The sequence below is a fragment of the Corvus brachyrhynchos genome, unplaced genomic scaffold (genome assembly GCF_000691975.1).
Source record: "Corvus brachyrhynchos isolate BGI_N302 unplaced genomic scaffold, ASM69197v1 scaffold879, whole genome shotgun sequence".
In the NCBI taxonomy this organism is placed as follows: Eukaryota; Metazoa; Chordata; class Aves; order Passeriformes; family Corvidae; genus Corvus; species Corvus brachyrhynchos.
In genome coordinates this window covers 1-23994 of record NW_008240173.1, presented here as the reverse complement: position 1 = coordinate 23994, position 23994 = coordinate 1, and the positions used below count along the sequence as shown (strand labels likewise).

The 23994-nt window shown below is 35.9% G+C and overlaps 1 protein-coding gene across 1 annotated transcript in view; it reads right to left on the bottom strand.

The window, feature by feature from the left end:
• Positions 1-23760, bottom strand: part of LOC103622760 (ryanodine receptor 2) — a gene marked incomplete at its 5' end in the record, with an annotated part of 108580 nt that extends 84820 nt beyond the window's left edge. Inside the window, 11 exons of the mRNA XM_017744897.1 lie at positions 299-537; positions 2249-2309; positions 6044-6093; positions 9114-9235; positions 11263-11327; positions 12841-12956; positions 16300-16426; positions 18792-18867; positions 21529-21606; positions 22493-22630; positions 23671-23760. Coding sequence (XP_017600386.1) covers positions 299-537; positions 2249-2309; positions 6044-6093; positions 9114-9235; positions 11263-11327; positions 12841-12956; positions 16300-16426; positions 18792-18867; positions 21529-21606; positions 22493-22630; positions 23671-23760 — 1162 coding nt within the window. The remainder of the gene's footprint in view (positions 1-298; positions 538-2248; positions 2310-6043; positions 6094-9113; positions 9236-11262; positions 11328-12840; positions 12957-16299; positions 16427-18791; positions 18868-21528; positions 21607-22492; positions 22631-23670) is intronic.
• Between the last annotated feature and the right edge of the window lie 234 nt (positions 23761-23994).

Genomic DNA, 23994 nt, shown 5'->3' with positions numbered 1-23994 from the left:
CACATGAAGAAAGTCGCAGTAAATCTGTGGTAAAGTTATTAACAGAATGGATCCTTCTGACTTTCTAATCATGGACACATCTGCTTTAATATTTATTCAAAGTCCACTAAAACCTGCAGACTGTTTTTGGTTGATTGGAGCAAATGTTTGATTAAACCAATGACAATTTTGTCAAAAATGACATAGGATTTGCTCTTCTCTAACAGAATTGAGGGTCTAGTAATGCTTTCTACATGACACTACAGATATTTTAATGGCATAGCCCTTCTACATACACACATGAATATACGATACATACATATCAAATCTTCCCCAAACTGGTGCTGTCCAATATGCTCAAACAATGAAGACAGCACTGGCAGGAGAGCAACTGTGGTATAATTGATGATTTGTGTAACTCCTTTTGGCTGGTTTCTGCTGTGTGTAAACTGGCCTTGCTTAAGATTTTCCATTGTTTTCTCCAGATCCTCAGCAGCATTGTCCAAAAAGGCTCTCAATGCCATCCTAACAGATTCCAGACCAGTTTTCATCACAGTCCTGTTTATAGCATGCAAAAAGAATGAAGAATATTCTATTAGACAAGCATGGAATAAAGCTTAGTCTTGGATTATATGAAATAAATAATAGAAATATGAAGAAATATCTTTCATCTTTTAACATTGTAAAATCTCTTCAGAGCAGAATAATTGACTGAAAACAAGTTTTATAGGTATCCTGCAGAACACAAGGATACTTATCCGTTTTCCTGCCAAGCAAATAGTCCTTCAAAATTTATAAATTGATTCATTTGCCTTCACAGAGGAAAAAACCAAAAAGTGCCTAACAAAAGTAAAAATTAGTAAGGGTCTGATTTCTGACTCCAGAAAGAGAACTGTCTCAAGCTAGAACTCAGAAACTCTTCCCAGTTGCAACAGTCACATTTCTGTCTCCAGAATAAGGGCATCAGAAAGAATGAGTAAAAACAACCACATCTATTAAAATCAAATCAATAAATTCATGAAAAAATAAATGCATTGGTTATGTAACTATAGTATCATAGTCAATTATGTAAAGATATAATCCAGGAGAATTATTACCTTGTATTTTTTTTTACCTTATATGATTTACTAGCTCAATTAAAAAGATCCTTTGTTTAAGGAAAGTATCCATTTAAGGCATGCATGAAATAAATCAAGTTGATGTTCTTTTGTAAATTGAAGATCAGTCCAATTCTTTTAGTCTGATTGTCGATTTTAAAGAGTGAATATATACAGTTTCAAAAGCAATCTCTTTAAACTTTCATGTTACCTCCATGAATTCCTTTATCTCCTTCTGGAACTATTTTTACATCTCTACCAAGAGCTGAATTAGTGACCTTTACCTGTATCTGTATTCTGTCTGTGTGATAGCATGGACAATGGAAAACTTCAGACAAAAAAACCAATATATTGCAAAATAAAGGAGTATCATGCAAGAGCTGAGCCATATTAATGGCCACGATCATGACTCTACCCCATAGCAAATGGAATGTAAAACTTGTCCATAAAAGCTACTGCAAGGACACTGAGAAAAAGAACTATCTGCGCATAATCCAGCCAATTGTTTTGAGATTAAATGCAAAGTCAAAAAAGTAACCTTTAAATTTCCATGGAGTCAGTTTAAGCTATCATATTTTGTTTTACAACTTCAAAGATCTGAAAAACAACTATCAGCAGAGCTGGCTGACTTTACAGTAAATGAAAAGCAACACATTACCCTCGAATATATATAGGCTGTCTCATCCATAAACCTCACAACAACAGCTCAAGCAGCTCAATTTAATATAAAAATAACACTGAATTCTATGCAAAGGTTTCGGGTTTTTTTCAAATTAGAACCTGAATTAATTTTGCAAAGAAGACATTCTACAAGACAGGTTTACTGTATTCCATGTGCATTTAACTCCTGAAGTTTTTGATTAAACAGTGTAAGGAAAATAATAAAATATTTCTAACTTCATTGTGGTTTTGAGAAAGTCACATGATTAAAACCACGTGAACTAACAGCCAGAAGCTTCTGGACACCAGTGATCCTTAACGAAGTTTAAAGTGCAACCTACAAATAGTGTCAAACCCTAGTAATTGACCTGTCTAGCAATGGCAATTATTTTCAGCACTGTAACTTCTTGAGTGTTGAAATTCTGTAGCCTCACACAGGTAGCCCAAAGGTAACTGCATATTACTTTCCTCAGTGATTTTCCTTGTACTTTAGAAAATACGATCAGAATTACCTCGCATCCAAGGTCTGCCCCAGTATGTGAAGACAGTTGACTATTGATGTTGCATCGTTTCCTAGAGAGGGAGGAAAATTATCCACCAATGAAGCTGAGCATAGCATATAGCTGATTGACACTCTTAACTGTACCTCTGGATTCAATGAAAGAGTAAATGACATAGCAGAAGAGCAACTGAACTTCTGCATAATTTCAACATTCAAGTTAAGAAACATGCAGTTTTTTGTCTTAGCCTTGTTTACACAAACGCAGTAACTAGAGGCAGTAAAGCATCTTTCATAAAACAGCTGAGGCAGTCAAGATGGAAGCACTTAAATGTGGGGTTAATTAGAGCTGCAGTGTATTGTCTGGTTTTCATTTGATTTCTCTAAGTTTTGCTTTAATTAATTCAAGTTTATTTAACAGTTATCTTCTCCCTCTCAGTAACATAAAAGCTGTGAACTTTCCAAAATTGCTATTGCAGGAAGAGAACACTTACATAAAATGTCATTAAAAAAGTTAGTTCCCTGGTGTTCCCCATAGGCTGCAGCCATTTGTGGCTTAATTGGGTGTGGTCCACATGAATAACAGTCTCTGATATAATACACATATTCCATAATTTTTTTTCCCATTTAAGTATGTAAAAAGAGGACTTACACACAACAAGCCTTCTATGCACCTGTACATCCCAAAATATTGCCAGGTACAAGCCTCTTTCCTCTACAATCTCTTTTTAAGTCCAGAACAGATGTAGGCTACACGAATTTGAACCACAGCCTGTTTTTCTAATTTACTTTTTTTAAATGAAATTATGCAAAAATAAAACTGCCTTTTTTCACTTCTCTTTAAATTTTCCTGATTAAAAAAGTAGAAATAATTTGAATGTTTAAGATTTCTGAAAATACTTCTATCTGCATACAGTGGTACAGCATACTATATTTTCTCACTGGTGGTTATTTCTTAAAAATACAAATGAACATACAACTAAAATTAGTAATTGTTTCACTGAACTAGAGATTTTAAAAGATAAATTGCACAGAAGGTGTGGGAGGTTTGTTGCAGCACTGAGAAAGCTGTTCTGTGCTACCAAAATCAGGAAATATTGTTGTGATGTTCATCCATAGGAGATTAAACAAACCAGAACCACAGCTCCCAGGGCTGCCTCAGACAGGCAGCCCCACCTTTTTTCACTGGCACATGTGATCATGCAGTGGTAGAGCAAGCAGATAAGAAAGCTGAGGTGACCTAAAAAATCCTACCAAAATCACCACCCCAAAAGATTAAGGATTTTTTTGGTCAGATCAAATTTTTTTTCCTTATTATTTTATGCTCTGTTAATAGGAATGCCAGTGCTGACTAAAAGATCACAGAACTGTGCTAACAGCAGGTATGGAGGGAAGTACTCAAAGCACACCAGACTGTGGATTAGACCATCACAGAATCATGGAATGGCTTGGGTTGGAAGAGACCTTACAGATCATCAAGGTCCAACCTCCTGCTGTGGGCAAGGACACATTCCACTAGACCAGGCTTGCTCAAAGCCCCATCCAGCCTGGCCTGAACACTTCCAGGGATGGGGCAGCCACAAATTCTCAGCAACCTGCTCCAGAATCTAATGGCTTACTAGAAATTTAAACAGCATAAAAATTGAATCAAACTACTTATACAAATTTGGTTTTTAAATTTGAGAAAATATAGATTAATATGCTCAGTGCACCAAAATTATTCACTAAAATCTTTCAATTTCTGCCCAGTAATACTAATGAAAATAAATCAATACAGTCTTCCTGATGTACAGGTCCAGCTCTCAAACAATAAATTATTGTGGTCAAAATCTACTTTCACATTGTAAAAAAATAATGATTCCATGCTGAATTACAATTCCATAATCTCAATGACACTCAGATATCAAATGTGATTAACTATTCAAGTTCACTCTATAAGACGTGCAGACTTAATTTCCCATTTTATCAAACTCCTATATACATATTAAGCTACATGACTTTCACTAATGATTTTCATAAATGACACTGTATATTCAGAAGTACCATTCAAATTCACAGTAATATAAAATACCTATACGACAAAACCATATAGAATTGTGCTATTTGTTATAGCAAACTCCGCACTATCCATCAAAGTTATTATTGAGCAACTTTCACTCACAGAAGATGCCTTCAAAATGCACAAATAACTTTCTAGGCCCCAGCTGTGCTCAGTTATGAGCATTTTCTCCTCTTCTACACAGTCTTTGCTGGAATAAGTGAAACTGTCTTGATCAGACTTTCTCACATCATGCAATTCACTTGCAAGGGCAAACAAACTTTAAGGTGACTTTGACTTGAGTTATTAGGTCCACAGTAAACAACCCAATCATGCTCCATAGTCTCATGATGACCTTGTCATAATTCACGCAAAAACTACTGTGTTGACATAAAGATTTTGTACTCCTTTTAGTTACTGCTGTCTTCTAGGAAAAGAGTTAAAAAACAAACTATAGCCATCACAAATAATTAGCTGATCCTATCTGACTTAACTCCTAGCACTTGAACCCAGCAAAGCAACAGGAAATAAACAAGCTGAGATGTGGAATAGAAAAGAACTTTTCTTTAGTATTGAAGAAAGTTATGTTGACTTTGGTTTTCAATTTCAACCATGACTCATTTTAGGGAAAAAAAAAAAGTCTGAAAACCAAATGCACAAATAACAAAAAAGATTTGCAAATTTTAATAGTATACCTGAGCTAGTTCATTCTTTGAAGAAACAACCTAGGGTAAAATTCAGAGCTAATATGTACATTTGTGACATATTCCACCCTTCAGAAAAAGCTGCAACAATGCCACACAGCTGCAGAAATAACTCCATTCCTCCTATGATCTTTTGGCTTTAGAGGCAAATCCACTCAGCTCCTTCCAAAATATTTAAAAGTGATTATCCTAAAACACCTTCTGATCATTCTTCTCAGTTTAATGGTTTTCATAATGGTCTGTAAGCTTTCTAAACATCACACTGCTGCAGCGAGTTCCTTCCCTTCAAATTGAACGAAATACGTGGGAATTGAGTTAGATGCATGTTGTCATAATCTAATTCACTACGTAATTACCCAATTAGGTATGTTCATGGATGCTGAAGTTTGCACTGCATCCATCATAGAAGCTATGTATGCATAGGATGTACTATTCCAACTCTCCTAGCACCACGGCATAAGAAAGAACTGCAAAGTAAATGACTGTGCCGCACATTGCATACAACGTATACACTTGATACAGTCTTCAAATTGACTTCAATTCAGTGATTTTCACATGGCATAAGACAAACACCAAGCTCCTGTCAAGGTCACATAATACCAGAAAGAGAGTATACATGCGTATGTGGAGTCAAGCACATCTGGGAATATTCAAGAATTCCACAGAACATAACTAAGCATTTCAGCCCACTTCTAATTTTCCTTGATGACTTTCCAATAGAAATGTGCAGTTCTGACTGTCAAATGTTTTTCCCAAATGATTTAGAATAACGTTACAAATCAGTAATTTTAATTTACTCAACAAATTCTTTGATAGGATAATGAAACCCAAATATTAGTTAAGACACACAGAAAACTAAACAACACCCTCCCCCAAACTGAAAACTACAAAAGCTTTTTGTTCTATCTAATAAATTCTGTGATCTACCAATCTAAACAATAAGTGGTCTGTGTAGACCATGCATTTCAGCCATGCAGCATGCAACAAAGCAGCACTTAACACAATGCAAAAACGGCAAAGAAAACCAAGTGATGGCCATGCTAGTATTTTTCAAGGGTCTCCTTACCAAACAGTGAAATCCTATGCCTGACAAGAACTCCAAGTTTGCAGAACAGGCTGAAGACAAAAGAAAAATAAAAGAGAAGAGAAGGGAAAAGGAAAAAAATAAGGGGGGGAGGGGGGGAGACAAGAAAGAAAAAATAACAGCTGATATATGAGCAGGAAAAGCAACATGATGTCACGCAGAAAGAATCAATTGTCTGAGCAGAATGTGGGACAGAATACTAAAGAAAGAATTTTCAAGTGCATATCCTTAACAAACATGGTTAAATAAGCACATATTATAATTAAAAAAACAAACAAAAAAAAAATTAAAAGCAAAGCTAATTAATATAAAAGCATTCTATACAATAACCCACAAGGAAATAACCATCAAAGCTTTAAAAAGTAAAATGTGGTCATTGTGCTATACAGGATACCACTGACAATTTGAGAACAAGAGTTAAGGGAATCAGATTAATTGAGGTATGTGATGGCAAATGTTTAACTTGCTCAATTAGGATCTTGTAAACTTGAACACAGCAAGAACTTCTTTTCAAATAAGTTTTCTTTTTTTAAATATTCCCTCTTACATGGTTTAAAACAATATAATCAATGATTTTGTTTCACATGTTTGAACTACTTCCTGTGCTGATGAACAGCACTCCATTGAGAACAAAGAAGAGTGAAATTTTGTGCTAATTCATAGAAGCAGGAGCAAACTGCCCTACCCAAATTGACCTGGGCTCCAGATTAAGGAGGAATTAAATCTGTCTTCATAATCTGGTTTAGTGTGAGAATATTCATCACGAATGTCCATTTTGGTGTTATTATTTTATGCTGCAAACCCCTTCATCTGCTATAAATGACATGAACAATATCATGTCATTTTATTAAGCTACTTAAGTAATAGGCACACTAGCTATTTATTAGCCTCTGATTTAAAAGCAAAAGATACAATAAGCATGTCTGCAAAGCCTATGGATGAGATCTGAACATGTTGTTCCATTTACAGACAAGAGCATGGTGTCAAATGGAAGCATTTATGTCCAGAATCACAACAGCCAGGTTAATGTGGTATTGAATCCAGCTAATTAGCCAGTGCACAGTGATCCACTCTAGAAACAGCAACTGCTCTGTTTTAGAAATGAGTCTGCTTGGTGCATGTTCAGGGATCTCTGTTCACTTTTAATTCCATGATGCAGACATAAACTATATAATGTTTTATGAGGACCTTGGTTCACCAAGTCCAACAGGCAAAGCTGTAGAGAAGCATGTTAGCATCATATAGATTTTTTCGTCCATTCTGGAAAAGATATAAATAGCTCATCAATCTATCGTATGTTCTGACATACAAATATTACTCAACTGACTGTACCATGCAGTAGATGCTATGTTTTCACAAAGTGAGACTGAAACTATTATCTACAGCATATTTAGCTGAGCTTAAATGAATAAGTCCAAATTGCCAATACTTCGATTGTTCAGAGCCAATTTCATACAACTACAGTAGTACAAGAACTTGTAACATGGTCTACTGGATGAGAAATTCAAAAAACCCAATCACGAAGAGGTTGGTTACAAATACAACAGAATATAATGCCACTACATTTCAGGAAGAAGCCTGACCCATATTTTTTAGCAAAACAGATCTGGATTTACTGTATTTTCTGAATATGGAATGGTTGTTGCATATGCTAAGACTTTCACTGCATTATCAATATCCAAAACTATACTCTTCCATAGCTTAATGAATGCAAGTTTATCTTCACTGGATAAGGAAAGCAGCCAGGAACTGCCCTTCGCTTGAAGCAAATTCTGTGTAGGAGGTGCACTCAATAGGATTAGCTGTTACTCATCCAAGATTTCCTTGTATCTGTTTTCTTCTCCTTGGCTAACACACCTGGATGGCACATAACCCAATCAAGTATGGCAGCAGCTCTGATCTTTTTGCAGGACTATATGTTCGGGAATCTTACACAGCTATAGAGCATATGTGCATAAATCCTGAATCTCTATGCAGTAGATATGCTGATATATTTGACATATTCCAGAAGTAGGGAATTTATTGGCATGATTTAACAACTGTAAAAATACTGTTACCTAGGACATTGCAGACAGAAAAATAGCAGCTCATAAGACTGGAAAACTATTTATATGCACGCATTTTGATACATTTTGATAGTTTTTATATCCCTTGAAGAACACCACTCAGATAAGCTGCCAGATCAGATTAGTCCATGAGACGACACAAAGTCAAGACAACCATTACTTACTTGTGCTTAATATTGTGCTAGAAATTTCACGCAGTATTCACACAACCTTGCAAGCCCTGAATGTCTGTATGACCACCAGTATTTTTGATGCTGTCAGCCTCAAAATACAGCAATTCAATATCGCATGGTTCATGCCCAAGAACAGCCAAGAAGGCAACCATCATACATGCCCACATTACAGGTATTCAAGAGGTCCTGTGTGAAGCTTGTAATCCCCCTCACTAAATGGGAAATGTGGATTTCAATTCAATCAGAACTGAAAACATCTTAGAGAGATGGTCTTAAAAAAAGTGTAACTTCAGGGAAAGAATTAAGTCAGTATTTCTGTGACTCTACTATTCTTATTACTATTTATGAAACTAAAGAAAGAATGCAACTCCCTTATTTTTAATTTTTGTGATGGACATTAATAATGATATTTATTGATTTAATGATATGAAAGTTTGGCTTTTAAATCTAACAAAATTTTGCAGGAATAATGATTTCTGTATATACCTTTTTCTAACAATGAAAACTGTTACATAATTGTTTATAGTCTGTGCCACAGACTATGCAAGTGCTCCACGGTTGGATATAAGGATTAACTGAAGTTCCCTGCATGCTAAAATAATCCTTTTCAAACAGCATATAATAATAGCTCTGTACTCCTCTCCATTTTATACAATGAATTTTCCTAACAGGGAAAGAAAGTGAAAAATTATTCATTTGTGTGTACATTAAAATATTTCCGCGCCTCCCACTTCTTACTCTCCCACAATCAACTGTTGCTCTTTAAAGACAAACACACATATGCATAGACATTAATATTATTTTAAGCTTTACCTTGTCACCATTTCTTTCTCTTTATTAGAGGCATGGCCTCCACTTGTGAGAGGCCTACTTGCTGAAGATAAGAAATACAGGCGATGATTTTTAAAATACTGATCAATCAAAGGGAGCACAACCTGAAATTATATCAGAAAGAGTGGTTATCTCAGGACCTTCTTTACTCTGTTCTGTATTATGCTTTGTAAGTCACAACTAAAAAAGACAGAAGATTTCAAACAGGTTTTCTGTTTTAAAACCTGTTTGGGTTTTTCCTTTAATAGCTATTCCTCTGAATTTATTTAGTATTCAAGGCACTTAATATGTTATCAAGAAAGGCAGCAGAAAAAAAATTTACATTAGCACTGGGACTTATCTGTGGTTTTTTATAGGAGGAGTACAATGCAGAAGATATAATTTAATTTTATCTTGCAATTTAAGATTTTTACCATCCACATAACCAAACACAACTATTACGCTTTGTTCCTTTTAATGTAGGTTTTAAAAAAATCACCTACAACTGTCAGCACCCTAAAAGCACTTAGTTCAAGATTTTTCAAATAAAACTCCCTAAACAACTTCACTTACTAAGGGCTTGTCCACAGAAATTTTCCTGTTTACTTCCTGTGGTGATTATTACTCAGTGCCCACTGCAGGCGTCAGCCAGGAGGAGATCCAAAATAAACAGCCAGAAAGAAAATATGAAACTACTTCCTTTTTGGAGCACAAGAAAGTGGAATGCTAACTTCTGAGCCAATCAGCTTCACAAATAATACCACATGGAAGTAGTCTAAGGCATTGAAATTACAACTTACTGCAAGGATACCAGGATTAGAAAATGCTGCAGACAGTTGCCTTTTCTTATTCACTGATGAATTCAAAAGGCATTTTTGAATATGCAAATATCATACAAACTTTCACATGTGAAAGGAATAAGCAGATTTTCTTGGTTTATCATGTGCAAAATCATGACAGAAAAAGGAGAATTGTGCTGAATCTCATGACTGTCAGAGGGAAAGGGAAGTGCAAAGTCCTGCACTTGAGGAGGAATAAGTCCAGTTACCAGCACACACTGAAGGCTAATCAGCTGAAAAGCAGTTTTGCAAAGAAGGACCTGGGGATCTTCAGTGGACAGCAAACAGACCATGAGCCAACAAGGCAATCTTACTGCAAAAGCAGCCAACAGCAACCTGGATTGAATTGGACAGAGTGCTTGTCAGCAGGTCCAGGGAAGGGGTTCTTTCTCTCTACTCAACACTGGTGAGACCACATCTGAAGTGCTGTATCTAGGTTCTGGTGCTGTGTCTGGTTATGAGCTCCCCAGTACAAGAGAAACATTGAGAGTCCAGCAAAGGGTCACAAAGATGATTAAGGAACAAGAGGATCTTTTACATTACGAGAGACTGAGGAAGCTGGGACCCTAACCTGGAGAAAAGAAGGCTCAGGGAGGATCTCATCAATGTGTATAAATATCCGAAGGGAGGGGGTAAAGAAGATGGACCCAAGCTCTTTCCCACTGTGACAAGACCAGAGTCAACTGACTGAAACATGGTAGGTTCTCTCACACCATCAGGAAGCACTTTTTTTTACTGTCAGGGGGACTGAGCACTGGCACAGGCTGCCCAGAGAGATTGTGGAGTCCCTATCCTTGGAGATACTCAAAAGATGTCTGGACATGGTTCTCTGACACTGCTACGCAAAGGACCCTTCCAACCTCAGCCACTGTGTGACTCCGTGATGGAGACAACAGCATGGTTTTAAAATGAGAGAAATAACTACCATGACACTGACAGGCACACAGCCATCTTCATTCCAATAACTATTTCTCACATAAACCTGCCTGAAGATTGTAAAAGAGAAAAATCTTCAAAATTAGGCTAAGCCAGAAAACAGAAAATGTAGGGAGCTTACGAATAACATCATATGAATAGTTGCATAACATGGAGCAGGAAATAATGAGAATAAACACTATAGTCCTGTAATCTTCCCACATCTATACTTCATCCTACATTGCTTTCAAGCTATTTTTATTACTGCTGGTTTTAATTAATAAAAGAATTAATTAAACACAGAAAAACAGCACTACAACAATAACAGTCACTAAAAAATACATTCTCACTTCTGTTACTCACTATGTTGACAAAGAATAAGCAAAAATATACCGTACTTTGGCAAAAAACTTGATTTCTTGTTCATATGGGAATTGCTCTCCTTTGCCTCTGCTGCCACCATCTGCAGAGAGAAGAAAATTAGCTCCCTGTGATAAATCCTAATTACAGTCTACTCTGCATTTTTCTTAGGAAGTGTACGCTGTACACAAATAATACTGGTCATCTTCAGATGTAGATTTAAGGTACCTCAAACAGTATATGCACTAGTTAAAGTAGCATTTTATGACAACCTCGTTAGAGGAAAAGTAACAGCAAATAAAATGCATAAAGAATAACTGCCCAAATCTTCATAAAAGTGAAGGCATCTTGTAGTCCAAAGAGAAATGGATGCTTTTGTGAGACAAAGATCTGGTGCTACGTTTATCTTTTCCTGTTACAGGTGACCATTTGGAAGCCTGAACTCAGCTTCTAGCACCTTTCTCCAGTTGTTCCCAGGAGAAACACAAATTAATGAATTTTCATTCCTCATTTGTGAACTTTGTACTAAAGAACAAAATTAATGGTTAGATCTATCCAACTGAAATTTAAATTGCTTCACTCTTCCCTTACTATAAAAAACAAAATCTCTGTCAAAATAAAATCTGATACAGCTTCCAAATGATCATTTATTTATTTTCTTCTTTCCATTAATCTATTGAGGGACTTGAATGGTATTTGTTCCACCAATGTTTCTAGTGTTTCAGTATTTAATCATTATCATTCTTGCAGTTATTCCAAATTTATGTAATTAAGAATGATGAAGCCATGGTAACCAAGCATTAGCAGCAGAAGTAACCTGATGGGTTATTAAGACCAGACTTTTGTTACTGTAAGTAACCACGGCATAGAATAGCTCAAAAAATTTACAAATTTCCACATTAAAACTGTATTGGTTTTTAGAAGAGCATTGATTTATTCAATTTCCCTGATGTTCCTGTTACTGTCATTTACAGCATATATGACTAAGAGGCACAGTATATGTTACGTGTCATTGCAACTCCTATGGTCACAACAAAAGCTGCACCTGGCCAGTTTTTTTGGCTTTTACTGCCAAGCTGACTTGGGTCACCAAACTTTGTATTTTTTTACCTTCACCAAAAGCAGATAAAGTTAAATCCTTCGTAGCACTGTTGACAAAACATGTGCCAGGTATTTGTGAAAGAACATTCCCATTGTGGGAGTTTGTTGAAGATATTTCTCTACTCCCTTTTTCCAGAGAAAATTTCAGAATGGTACAAATGACAGTTTCATTTGCTCTCTGAAAAAGGGATTACATGTGAATAGCAACTATTAAGGTGCACATGTGAGAGATTGTAATTTTATGCATAAATGCAAGGGGGCAGCTAGTTTGCTTTTTCAAAGAATGAAAGTCATAAATTTTGGCTGTAAATTCTTAATCTGATGCATGAATATGAAAAACTGGAATGAATGGCAATTGCGTAACTCCAAAATTCATGATCTTCATCTACTACAGAAGATTAAGGGGAAAACTAGTCCAGAAATGTACCAATATTTAAAAGGTTTTCTGGTCATTTTTATAACATCAGTCATCTTAGGTAGTAATTGTTTTGAAAAATGTGCAAGGGCTACTATACCAAACTCCAAAATGTACTGATGGGCTTCATCCACATATCTTATAAGCTGCTGAAGGAAACTGTAGGCAAAGCGTTTCTCAATGGAAGGCGTGTCTAATTCCAGGTCCTTAAGTCCTCTGTAAAAAGAAATGAGTAAATTTTTACACATGCAGAAGGACTCAAAGCCATTTTACCTCTCCATGTAGTCTGACACAATTTTCTCTAGTAATGATTATGTGCTTGTTAATATAAGAAAATTTTTTGTGTGTTTCATGTAGACAGTACTCTTACACTTACTTAGGTTTTGAGCAATTTGTTAAGACACAACTAGATTTCCCAACTAGAAGGTTAGAAAAAAAATTGCACTCAAGCAGAATAATCCACTATTATTATAATTTCTTTCCATTACTTGTAAGGCATTACTATCTTACATTTCCCTCCAGGGACTAATTCTTGTGTGAGGGAGTTTTGAAGCTGGAAAAATATTTTAATTTAAACAATCAAGCTAGAAGTAAATCTAATATCCATCACTATGACTTTTCCTGAAAAGTTTGCATGCTAACAGAAAAGTTCAGAATAGCTATGTAGCATTTGTGAAAAATCAGAGGAAAACCAAAACAAAATGATGGAATCACTTTTCCAGCATGTTCTATCCATCTTAGTTACTAGTCTGATATAAAAAAAGCCCATCTTCTTTCCACAAGAATGAATCTCCAAAGCGTGAATCCATGTCATGGGCTGACATCCCTAGCAACAAGCTGGCACTGGCATAAGCCTTGTTTATGCAGGATGACGACTTAATTGATGGCACATGAAAAAGCTATTCTTAAACAGAAAGGGAATCAGTCACACCTCATCTCCCCCTGACTCATGCACCAAGTTATATTAGTACTCAGCTAGGTTGCAAGTTTAAAAAGTATACCTACTGCATATATACAGAATAGAACTGCCTGTGTACTGCACATTTATGATTTAAATTAAAATATTGATGATGGTAGGGTTCAGATTCAGAAAAAGAGATTCTGGAAATAAAACAGCTTTCTCAGCTGTCAATACAAATAATGGTATAATAATGTCTGCTACATTAAGGCTATCTGATCAAGGACCTCCTCAATGCAGAAGTGGGTAATAAAAGAAAAACCACAAACCAGAAAACCTAGAGACACAAATCTGGTAGAAAAAAGATGAAGGAGACAACACTGGAGAACAAAAGTCTCAAGTTTACTAATTAAGGGACTATTAAGAAACTTCAGGGACAGCTTTGGAGAGGGCCACCTGAACTTTGTAATTCCTAAGAGGAAGGGACATGAGGATTTGGATTACTTGTACACAAACCAATGCTCAGTACACAAAGCAATGACAGAATATACAGTGGGGAAGGATCAAGAAAGAGCAAAGTGAAGAAGAGACAAAAACAGATTTCAAAATAACTGGTCACATGTAAACTGTGGCCTGTCAAATCAGTTCACTGACTGAGTCCTGTATCTCATCACTAGAGTTTGTCCTATATTCTTATTAAATGCTTTCATACCTGTATCTCTGTGCAATGTCACTCATTATTCCATGTGCTGTCAGGAGTAAATGGCAGATACTGGCAGGACCAGCATGAGTGGATATTAGGCCAGGAACTGGAGTCAGGCTTGGAGTATAGGTGCACCCAGGTATGTGACAAATGGGGTGAATGAAGGTCTCAAGCATCAGTAGTTGGGAGACACCACAGCTTTGGGGAACACCTCTCTGGGCCCAGACCTTGAGCCCAGAGTGGCAGCTTCAGCAGGGGACTGCCATAAGTGCATTTGGTAGTGGCCATTGCAGTCAGACAGTCAAGGGCATAAAGCAGTGTCTGCAACTCCAGCAACTCCAGGAAGTCCCAGTTGCCTGCCACTGGGGTGGGAATGCTGTGTTCTAAAAAAATTCCAGCTAATGCGAAGGAGCAGTGTCAGTAAGATGAGTGAGGGCTTCTGCACCAGCAGCTGGAGTGTGCCTGATTGCCACATGCTTGGCAGGGGCCAAGTGTTTCTATCTTCCCTAAACCCAGTTTGCATGGAGGTGCAGAGATCTGAATGGTCACTGTCTAAAGACTGTAAAGATATGTGAGCAAGGCATACATGGCAGAAAGTACAGTGGTGAGCAGACCAAAACCATGCATCACGTCCTTTTTTGTTTAGACAAGGCAGTTGTCAAAGCTGCAGCAAGTACATTGAGTTTAACTTCATGGAAAGGCCTGTGTTTAACCAGCAGGGGAGGATGCAGATGTAACAGGAACTGGCTACTAGACAATGGGTGTGTCCAAGTTAATGCTCATCTTATTATCCCTCTTAGCCTTCCACTCCCAAAAAAACCCCAAAAGCCACTTTTCACTTGTGTTTAACAGGAATAAAAGGGTTAGTGGAAAAGGAATATGCAATCCTGAATACAGCTGATAATTTTGACAGAGAATAAGGAAAGAAGCCTTTGCTGTCTGACATCCTTCTTTGTACATCCTACTGCATTGACGGGAAGTAAACTGAATTATTACAGCTACCCTGAAAGATTTTACCAAAATTATTAACTGCGGACTCTAGAAACAGGCTGGAATTCACATGTGATAGAAAAGAATGGAAGTAGGCAGATTTTAAGTAGATGTGCTGGGCTAATTAATTCACAATGATTACTTAAATTGATCTCAGTGACTGTTTCATTCACTTACTAATGTTCAAGGCATGCAAGGTGCAGATACGCTTTCAGCCTTTTCTAGTGATTCTGATTTCCTAAGTCATGCTGATGAGGCAGAAAAGCCTCCAAATTAACTAAAATTTTATTCATGCTACATTTAGGAGGTAAATACACCATATTAAAATGAATTATGCATGTTATTCTGCAGACTATTCACTATTATTACACTTACACTGTGGATTGCTTAAAAAGTTATTTTAAAATATCACTTTTCATTTCTGAAATATTTTAATAATGCTGTAAATGAACTCAATTGAAATAAATGAGTTGTGTGTTTTAGAAATAAAACTGTCTTATCCAACCAATTGTCTAGAAATTCCTTTAGAAAGGAACATGTCCTTGAAGATGTCCATGAACCTGTAACTAAGACTTAATAATTCTGTCATTTGTAGAAAACTAATAAGTTCACTAACAGTTGGACACATGGAGACACACCAGAAAGAAAAAGCAGACTACAATGTTGAGAAGGGAGGGAGAAAACATGTAGAGATTCCAGAGAACTCTGTTCATGTCTTCCAAAAACCCTGCCACTAACTCTGTAATACATCTCTTCCTTACAATGTTTTATATGAAGGAGCTCATCCTTATTCAGGTACTGAAACATAAAAATGATCATAGAGTTTTGTTTTGATAGAAGGAACCCCAACAAACAAACAACAACAAAAACCAAAAAACCCCACCACAATCAACCAAACCACAAAACAAAACAGACCACTGAGGACTATCAGAAACCTTCTGTGACATTAATACTGAACAGAGAATTACCTGGAAACAACATATCCATTAATCTGTAGAAATTTCAGAATATCCTGTGCTTTTTCTCTATCCTTGGCTTTTTCTTTGGCTGTGAGTGTATCATAAGGAACAAGAAGGGGATGGTTGCCTCCTCCTACTATGGAGCATCAAGAGAATTAAAAATTAAAGAGCTATCTGTTGACATGGTAAGTCCCAGTAGGTAAAAGTACTATCACAATAATACACAGCACATTACAGTAACTTCTAGTCAGAAATAACAATACACTTGTCAGTTCTTTACACAAACCTTAAAAAGTATTCAGATAGAAACTTTGGACATGGTTACACCAAATTTTAACATATTTGCTACAAGTACCAGATAAATATGCTGAACCTATTGCAAAAACTCTTAAGAAAAAAATGCTTAACTGTTACAAACGTATTATACCTACAACTTCATTTAATGAAACTGAATATATTTCAATAAATAACACATCTTCTCCTAAGAAAACAAAGATATAAACAAATGTACAGACATACACCAAGTCCTGCTTTTAAACATTCTAATGACAGGGTTCATCAAGTTTAGCAAGATATACACATATCTAAAAATATATTAAATTTATACAGTTCTACTTTATATTAATAAATTAAAGACAGAAAATTTGAATACGTCATTGAAACATGGTTCACACAATGGTCCAGCAGGATCAAAAGAATGCTGCAAAACCAGAGGTAAACAGAATAAACTTCATTGTATTGCTTACAAAAATCTGAGGTATTGATATCTACTGAATGTAGATATTTAATTTGGAAGGAAAGTAAAGCTGCTATTGTTAATATAAATATCTGCATAAAAAGCAGCATTCTTAGGAGTTCAACTTCTAAGATCACCATTGCCTAACATAACACAATAAATTCCTATGACAATTGCTCTGAAACCCCAGGAAACTGTAAAGGTCATGATCAGATTTATCTATGAAAAAACACTAAAGAAAGTCTCTAAAAATAGTAATATTTTTAAAAAGGAACAAATTCCCTCTGGAAAATATTGGAGACATATCACTGGATAATTTTTTTTAAGCTACATATTCTGAAATTTTCCATTAATTCTGCTTGAATCCAAGTACAGGCAAAATGATAACCTAGTGGGCAAGTCTGATGGTGGGTTAGGTTTTTTGTTTAGTCTGGATTTGTCTTAGGAAGTACAGTCTTTAACACTGGGATGATTAGATTTTACTCTCTTATCACCAACATGATTTAATTGTACCACCTAACAGCTGAAGACAGATATGCAAAATGCATGTGAGTTCACATTATTCTTCTGTCCTTTACACATGGGTAAAAAAATATTTCAAAACTGGCATATGAATATACTGGAGAAAAACCCTCACGCGGCTTTTGAAGGCCAAGTTTTGCTCAGCCGACAAATTCATCTACTTTTCACTCACAAAAACTCTTCATCAGAAGCCTCTCCTTCAATCACTTATAGCCACCTCCAGCCTTCTCATACTGCACACCACAACAAATACTACACATTATTCTCATTGAAGTGCTTATCACAGGCAAAATTCTGCTTTCAAAGCTGTGAAATGCAGTATATCCATTAAAATATCTCATCTTTCTGTAGCCTATGACTTCCCAAACTTCCCATCCTGAGGCTACTTATTCTGAAGAAGGTTTCAGAGAAAAGGAATAAAATAAAAACTATATTAAGGGGAAATATAATTAAAGGCATGGCACTTGTCAAAGGCACTTCCAGACAGAACTTTACTTTTTTATAAAACCTTAACTGCTATACCTTTTCTGGAATTTTACAACTTTTAAAAACTGAAGCACTGTAGAGAAAACAAGAAAGAAAAAACAAACAAGTTTGGTGCATACAGTATACAACTAGACACCTTCAGATAAGGTAAAACCCTAGCTTCAATCATGTGCAAATATAGTGTTATCTAAAAAAAAATCAGCTTTAACACAAATAAAGAATTATTTTAACACAGAGGAAAAACAGTAAGATACACAAGACATGAAAAAGCTTTTCATTTAGGTAAGCAGAAATCATGAAGCACAAGCAATTTTTATATGGAATTCAAGTATCTGCTCTAGGTTGGTCCACTTGTCAATTCAACACATGATATGCGCAGTACTTAGTAAACACCTTTAGATCTACCTGCAATAAAAGAAGCTACACAAATGAAATCATAGTCCATTGGGTAATAGTCTGAAAGATTAATGCTACAAGGAAAATGGATTAATGTGGCTTAAATTTATTTACAACCTTTGCGTTTCCTTCCCTTGATATATCTGAACTGGTAAACTACTTAAACAAGAGCAGTTACACTTGGTACTATAACAACTTTCAGGCACTAAAAATCACAATCAAGAATAGATGCTTTGCTGTTTCTTCTTCATCAATTAAAATTTGCTGTTCCTTTTTCTTCTTTTTAATGTCTTCTCGAATGCATAACCTAAGGTAGTCACAGAGAACATAAAATAATGTAAATACCTATAGTTAACATTACCTTTTGCTTCAAGCTCCATTTTCTTTTTCTTTGCCCATATGTTATGGTAGTTTTCAGCCATCATCTCAGCCATAGCCTTAGGAAAATGGAGAGCTTAGTGACATGGGTTGAAATGATTAACTGTCAGGAAGTACAAGTTTCTGGTTGGTATTATATACAAGTCTTGTTCTCTAGGAAGTTTAATACAATTACACTGTAATGGTTCACCGGAAACAAGTTTTTATTGAAAAAATATTATATAGAATTTGGGTAGAATTGGCATAGGTATAAGAGTCAGGAACCTGGCGCTGAAGAAACTCCTAATACAAAAAACAAGGAACGACAAAGAGAAGAATAGTCTGGAAATAGTACTGGGGTGTGACATGGGGGACTTCATTCTCAAAACAAGGTCAACAAGAACCCTCTGAAGACACTGTCAAGGGAAAAAAAGAACAGCAAGCCAGAAGACTGAATCAACATTGTTACTGCTGGCTGTGGCAGATTAACTATGAACCCATAGATAGAGCTTCTTCTATGTTATGTCTATGTCTATGATATTGCTCATTCGTGTGACCACACTGTTAAAAGCACCAGCCACTTTAGAGCATTAATAAGTCTATATATTCTTCCTATAAAACAAACTCCTTCAAACCAGTAAACTAGAAGCTAGACCCTGAACCAAGCAAAAGCAACAAGTGCCTCCTAGTAGGAAGTATTTCAACATGAAACAACCTTTCAAACCCACACCTACTGTCCTCCTGGTTGTATACTCTCCAATTGTACAGAGTGGTGGAATTTTCTGCAGATTTCACTTTACTTTGCTTCCATGAACCTAGAGAAACCTTCTCATCTTCAGTAAGGACTATGAGTGATGAGTATTTCTCAATATCAATTTCTTTATTTGTGAGAATACTCACGAATTCAGGAACTTCTCAGCCACATCTTATTTTTCCATTAGACAATTTGTATCACAAACTTTTTTCCAGTGAATACGTTATGACAGATATCTCTTCTGTTCTGTATGCTGGATGCCTTCTGTCATGCACACTCTGATCCTGGTATTTTGACAATCCCAAATAGGACCTTAGAAGGAGGCAGAGTAGTCTGTGTTTTCATAGCACCTGGCAAAGCAGGGTGCTATGAAGATGTTTTTAGATCAAGACCTAGCTGTTCATGGAGCTAAAATGTGACCAGGTGACTCAAGACCAAAATAAGGAGTATTTTGCAGACTTACAGTTTTGGACATGGTCGTGATTCTTGCTAGCTAACCCTGAACTCCAACTTGAATGATATTAAACATTTTCTAAATTGTTCAAAATTACACAGCTAGTTTTTAAAACTCAGATTTCGTTAATACCCAGCATGTTCAGATATTTCCTCGATGTCTGCATCAGGACAATTAATAGCTGAAAGTGTATTTTAATTAAATTTGTTTTGCTTTTAAATAACAAGCTAGTTTCAAAGATGCTGGTTTCAAAGATGACTTCTCTTCATAGGGCATATGAATCATAAAGGCAACAAGCTCTGCCTTATAGCTAAGGGCTACAATGGAAATACAAGTAATGACAAGCATTAGAGGGTAAAGTATAAAAAAATAAGCAAGGGACTGACAGAAGTTTCCGTGCTCTTTCTATGTGATTTGTGACAGGATGGTTAATTTTATCTGGGTTTTGTTTACTGTATTAGAATACTATGATGATGTTCACATGGTGAGTTGTTTCCTGAGCATTAAATAAAGTCTGCAAAGTCTTTCAACGATACTGAGTTTATACAAATGTTAAATGTCATAATTGTAAGGAATCTTTATCATCAGTTTAAAACAAGAATGTAGTGGTAGAGGCAGTTATTCAATAAACAATTTTATGAACTTTTTGGAATGATCAGCAATCTACTGGCAGTTAATTCTTTTTAAGCTAGTCAGCAATCTAAAACTGCTAGAACTATAAAACTGGAAACTGTAAGATGGAAATCAAGGAGTGGAAAGCCAATGTGAGAATTTGTTTAGAGGTACAGTAGAGTATATACTGCACAGTTAGCCAGTTAATTTACTACCACTGCTTGTTTTTTGCACTATGGCAAAGCTCAGTATGGGCAAAGTTAGCCCTGTGTTTCCAGAGTCTATTGTAGTCAGTTTTGAACACCATGTTGCCACCACTAGACTGGTACAAACACTCATACTAACTAATTTAAAACAATTCAGTATATGCATACATTACATTGCAATTATACTCTCAGGAAATTAGTAGACTGTAAAACCTATCACCATACTCAAGCAAACATCATGAAAAAAAATCCTACCTAATGACAGAAACATAGATTATCAAAACATGTTGGTCCAAATAACAGCAATCTACCAACACATCTGTCAAAATGCCACCTCCAATTCCTTCATTCTCAATATTCACATTACCTAATGGTTTCTGATTCTGATTCCTTCCATTTAGAGAAAAAAAGAGCCTTGACTATATGTTTTGGAAAGATGACAGAGAAATGAATGGAAAACAGAAAAAATTGATGCTGCTACCTCTTTTAAACAGGATTCTCTTCAAAATGACAAATGTTCACAAACTGAACTGGGAAAATCAATCCAGGACTAAAGAAAATTTTGAAGGTTTTCAACACATACCATGTATTTTAAGCCACAGAGGATCAAAGAGAATAATGAAAAAGACCAGAAAACCCTCACCAGAATGAAAGCAAAACAGAAAAAATGAAATTGTAAAACAAACCATAAGCATTTTAGGTGCTTCTAACTTACATGTAAGTCTCTGGAGAGGGTGACATTGCTCATGTCAATTGCTCGAGGAGTGTAACCATGGGCTGTATCTACAGAGATCTGAATGACAAATGTGCAAAACAGTGGAGTTATGCAAGAATTTAATATGAAGAAGTTAACATTAACAAGATACTGAAAGTAATTAAGGAACTTAAGAAAAAAGTCATTTGTAGATCTACAGAGAGAAGAAGGATCCTTTGTGGCCCAGCTGAAAATAAATCAGGGATGGTAAACTTCAGTGAGAATTAGGCAAAGGTCAACAGAGTTTGTTCCCAAAGACAGATGGCCATCAGACACAAATCCCTCTCACTTAAATACAAATTCCACTCGAACTCATTTAAGGTTTGAATTTATTGTGGATAAGGATACAGTTATGATTAAATCTCTGCATTTTCTAGACACTTTTTTTTCTCAGCAGGCAAAATCTCACACAATCTAGTTTTAGGTGAATTCAGGCAAAATTCAAATTTTGAATTTAGCTTTTCAACCCTATTTCTGCATTTAAGACTAGAATCTACAAATAGTTATCTTTTACCTTCTGTCCCTCCCCGCCACCCAGAAAATATCACCATTTTTTTATTCTTTCTTTTTACTGTCTAAATTTGTCACATGTTTGATCATTACATTGACACAAATGGTCAAAGAAGGATAAAAAGTGACAGAGATTCCCTGGATGCCAAGCCACTGATGCAAGAAGTGTGGCTAGAAAAGCAGCATTGATAGGCTTTCCTCTATGGGTTATGCAGTAACAGGTATCTCTTGCTTTAAAAATAACGTTTTTTATAAAGAACTTTTTAAAAAAGTCCAGGCTTTTCTTCCTATGTGAGATATTACTTTCATATGCATGTATATGATCATATAGAGCCCTAAAATTTCAAAGGCTTACTTTCAAAAGGCAGTTACTATTAATGGAGAATAAAACAAAGTTTTTAGCAAAGTGGCTCACTTGACTGGTTTGAGATATGCGACGCGTCCGATTATACAGTGCCATGGAATCTCCTTCCCGTGTTCTTTCAATTCGCCATCCCCATGCCAGCATAGTTTTTAGTGATTCTTTGATTGGCCATCGATAAATTTCTTTCTCCTAGAAGAATGTGCATGCAATAATTACCTTGTTTATTATGTAGCTGTACAGAGCAAAAAGTAACTACTGGACTTCTTCCTGTTTATACTGAGATGCAAAGAAATGTACTGAATTCAACCATCATGGCCCAGCATTGTTGAAATGATGCAAATAAATCATATAAGATATTAAAAAGTTTATTTATCATTTCAGAGGTGGGGAGAAGAATTCTGGCCCAGCAGGAAACTGATGATCTCAGTGATAACTGTGTTAATAGCATTCTCAGACATGAAGTCAAAGGCGGAGCAGTAATTATCAGGAGTAACACAGTGTTTTATCTGCTACATGAACCAAAAAACCACAATCATAGAACCACAAACAAGTCTGTGTTGGAAGAGAACTCTGGACATCTGCCTCTACCTTCTGTTGAGGTCAGATAAGCTACCTAATTGGGCTATCAAGATCAGTTTATCTAAGTCTTGTTCTGTCATGCCTTCAATATGCAGGTGATTTCACCACTTCTTTGGGCAAGTTATTCCAATGTTTAAGCTGTCAAGATAACAAGGATTTCCAGAAAGCATTTCTGCTAAAGAACCTTACACCCATTGCCCCTTGTCCTATCACTGTGCACCCCTGTGAAGAGAATACATCCATCTTCTCTGTAACTAATGCTTAGGAACCAGGAAACCAAGACCATATCTCCAGCAACTTTCTATTCTTTAAACTGAACAAACCCAGTTCCTTCAGCATTGCTTCATTTATATCAAGGTCTTTAGATGCCTAATCATCTTCATGGTTACTGTAAAATTATAGTGACAGTATCACACTTCAGTTTCACCATAAGTTATGCCATGTAGATTCAGCTATGTGAGGAGAAGTTTGAGTGGCCTATTTATTATACAATGAAACTTTTCTATATCTTTTCAGGATTTTGAGGAAGGCAACAACCACACCTTAGTTGACATAGTGTAAATATTTTTTTCTTAAAATGACGTAAACACAAGGTGATATTTTCAGTGATGTTTCAGCAACCCTGGATCAAGCATGAACAAATTCCTTACCTTTTCAGACAGTAACTTATATTGTTTCATTAATGGTTGCACTTTTGCAGATTCAGAAAATGTTTCACCATAGGTCCATCCATTGGCAAACTGAAAATAGCAATAAGAGGACAAAATAGGGAAAAGCAAAACATTATGAAAAATCCTATTTTTATTGCTAGAAATTAACTGAATAATGCTTCCGCAGAGCTGTTCTCTTAAAGTTTCCTTTCTCCTATTTTCTCAGCATTTTCCCCACCAACATTTATATTATCTACAAATTAAGCTATGAATCATGCAGCGTGCCGTCTTTTTGCAAATTAATGATTACCAAAGCAACCATAT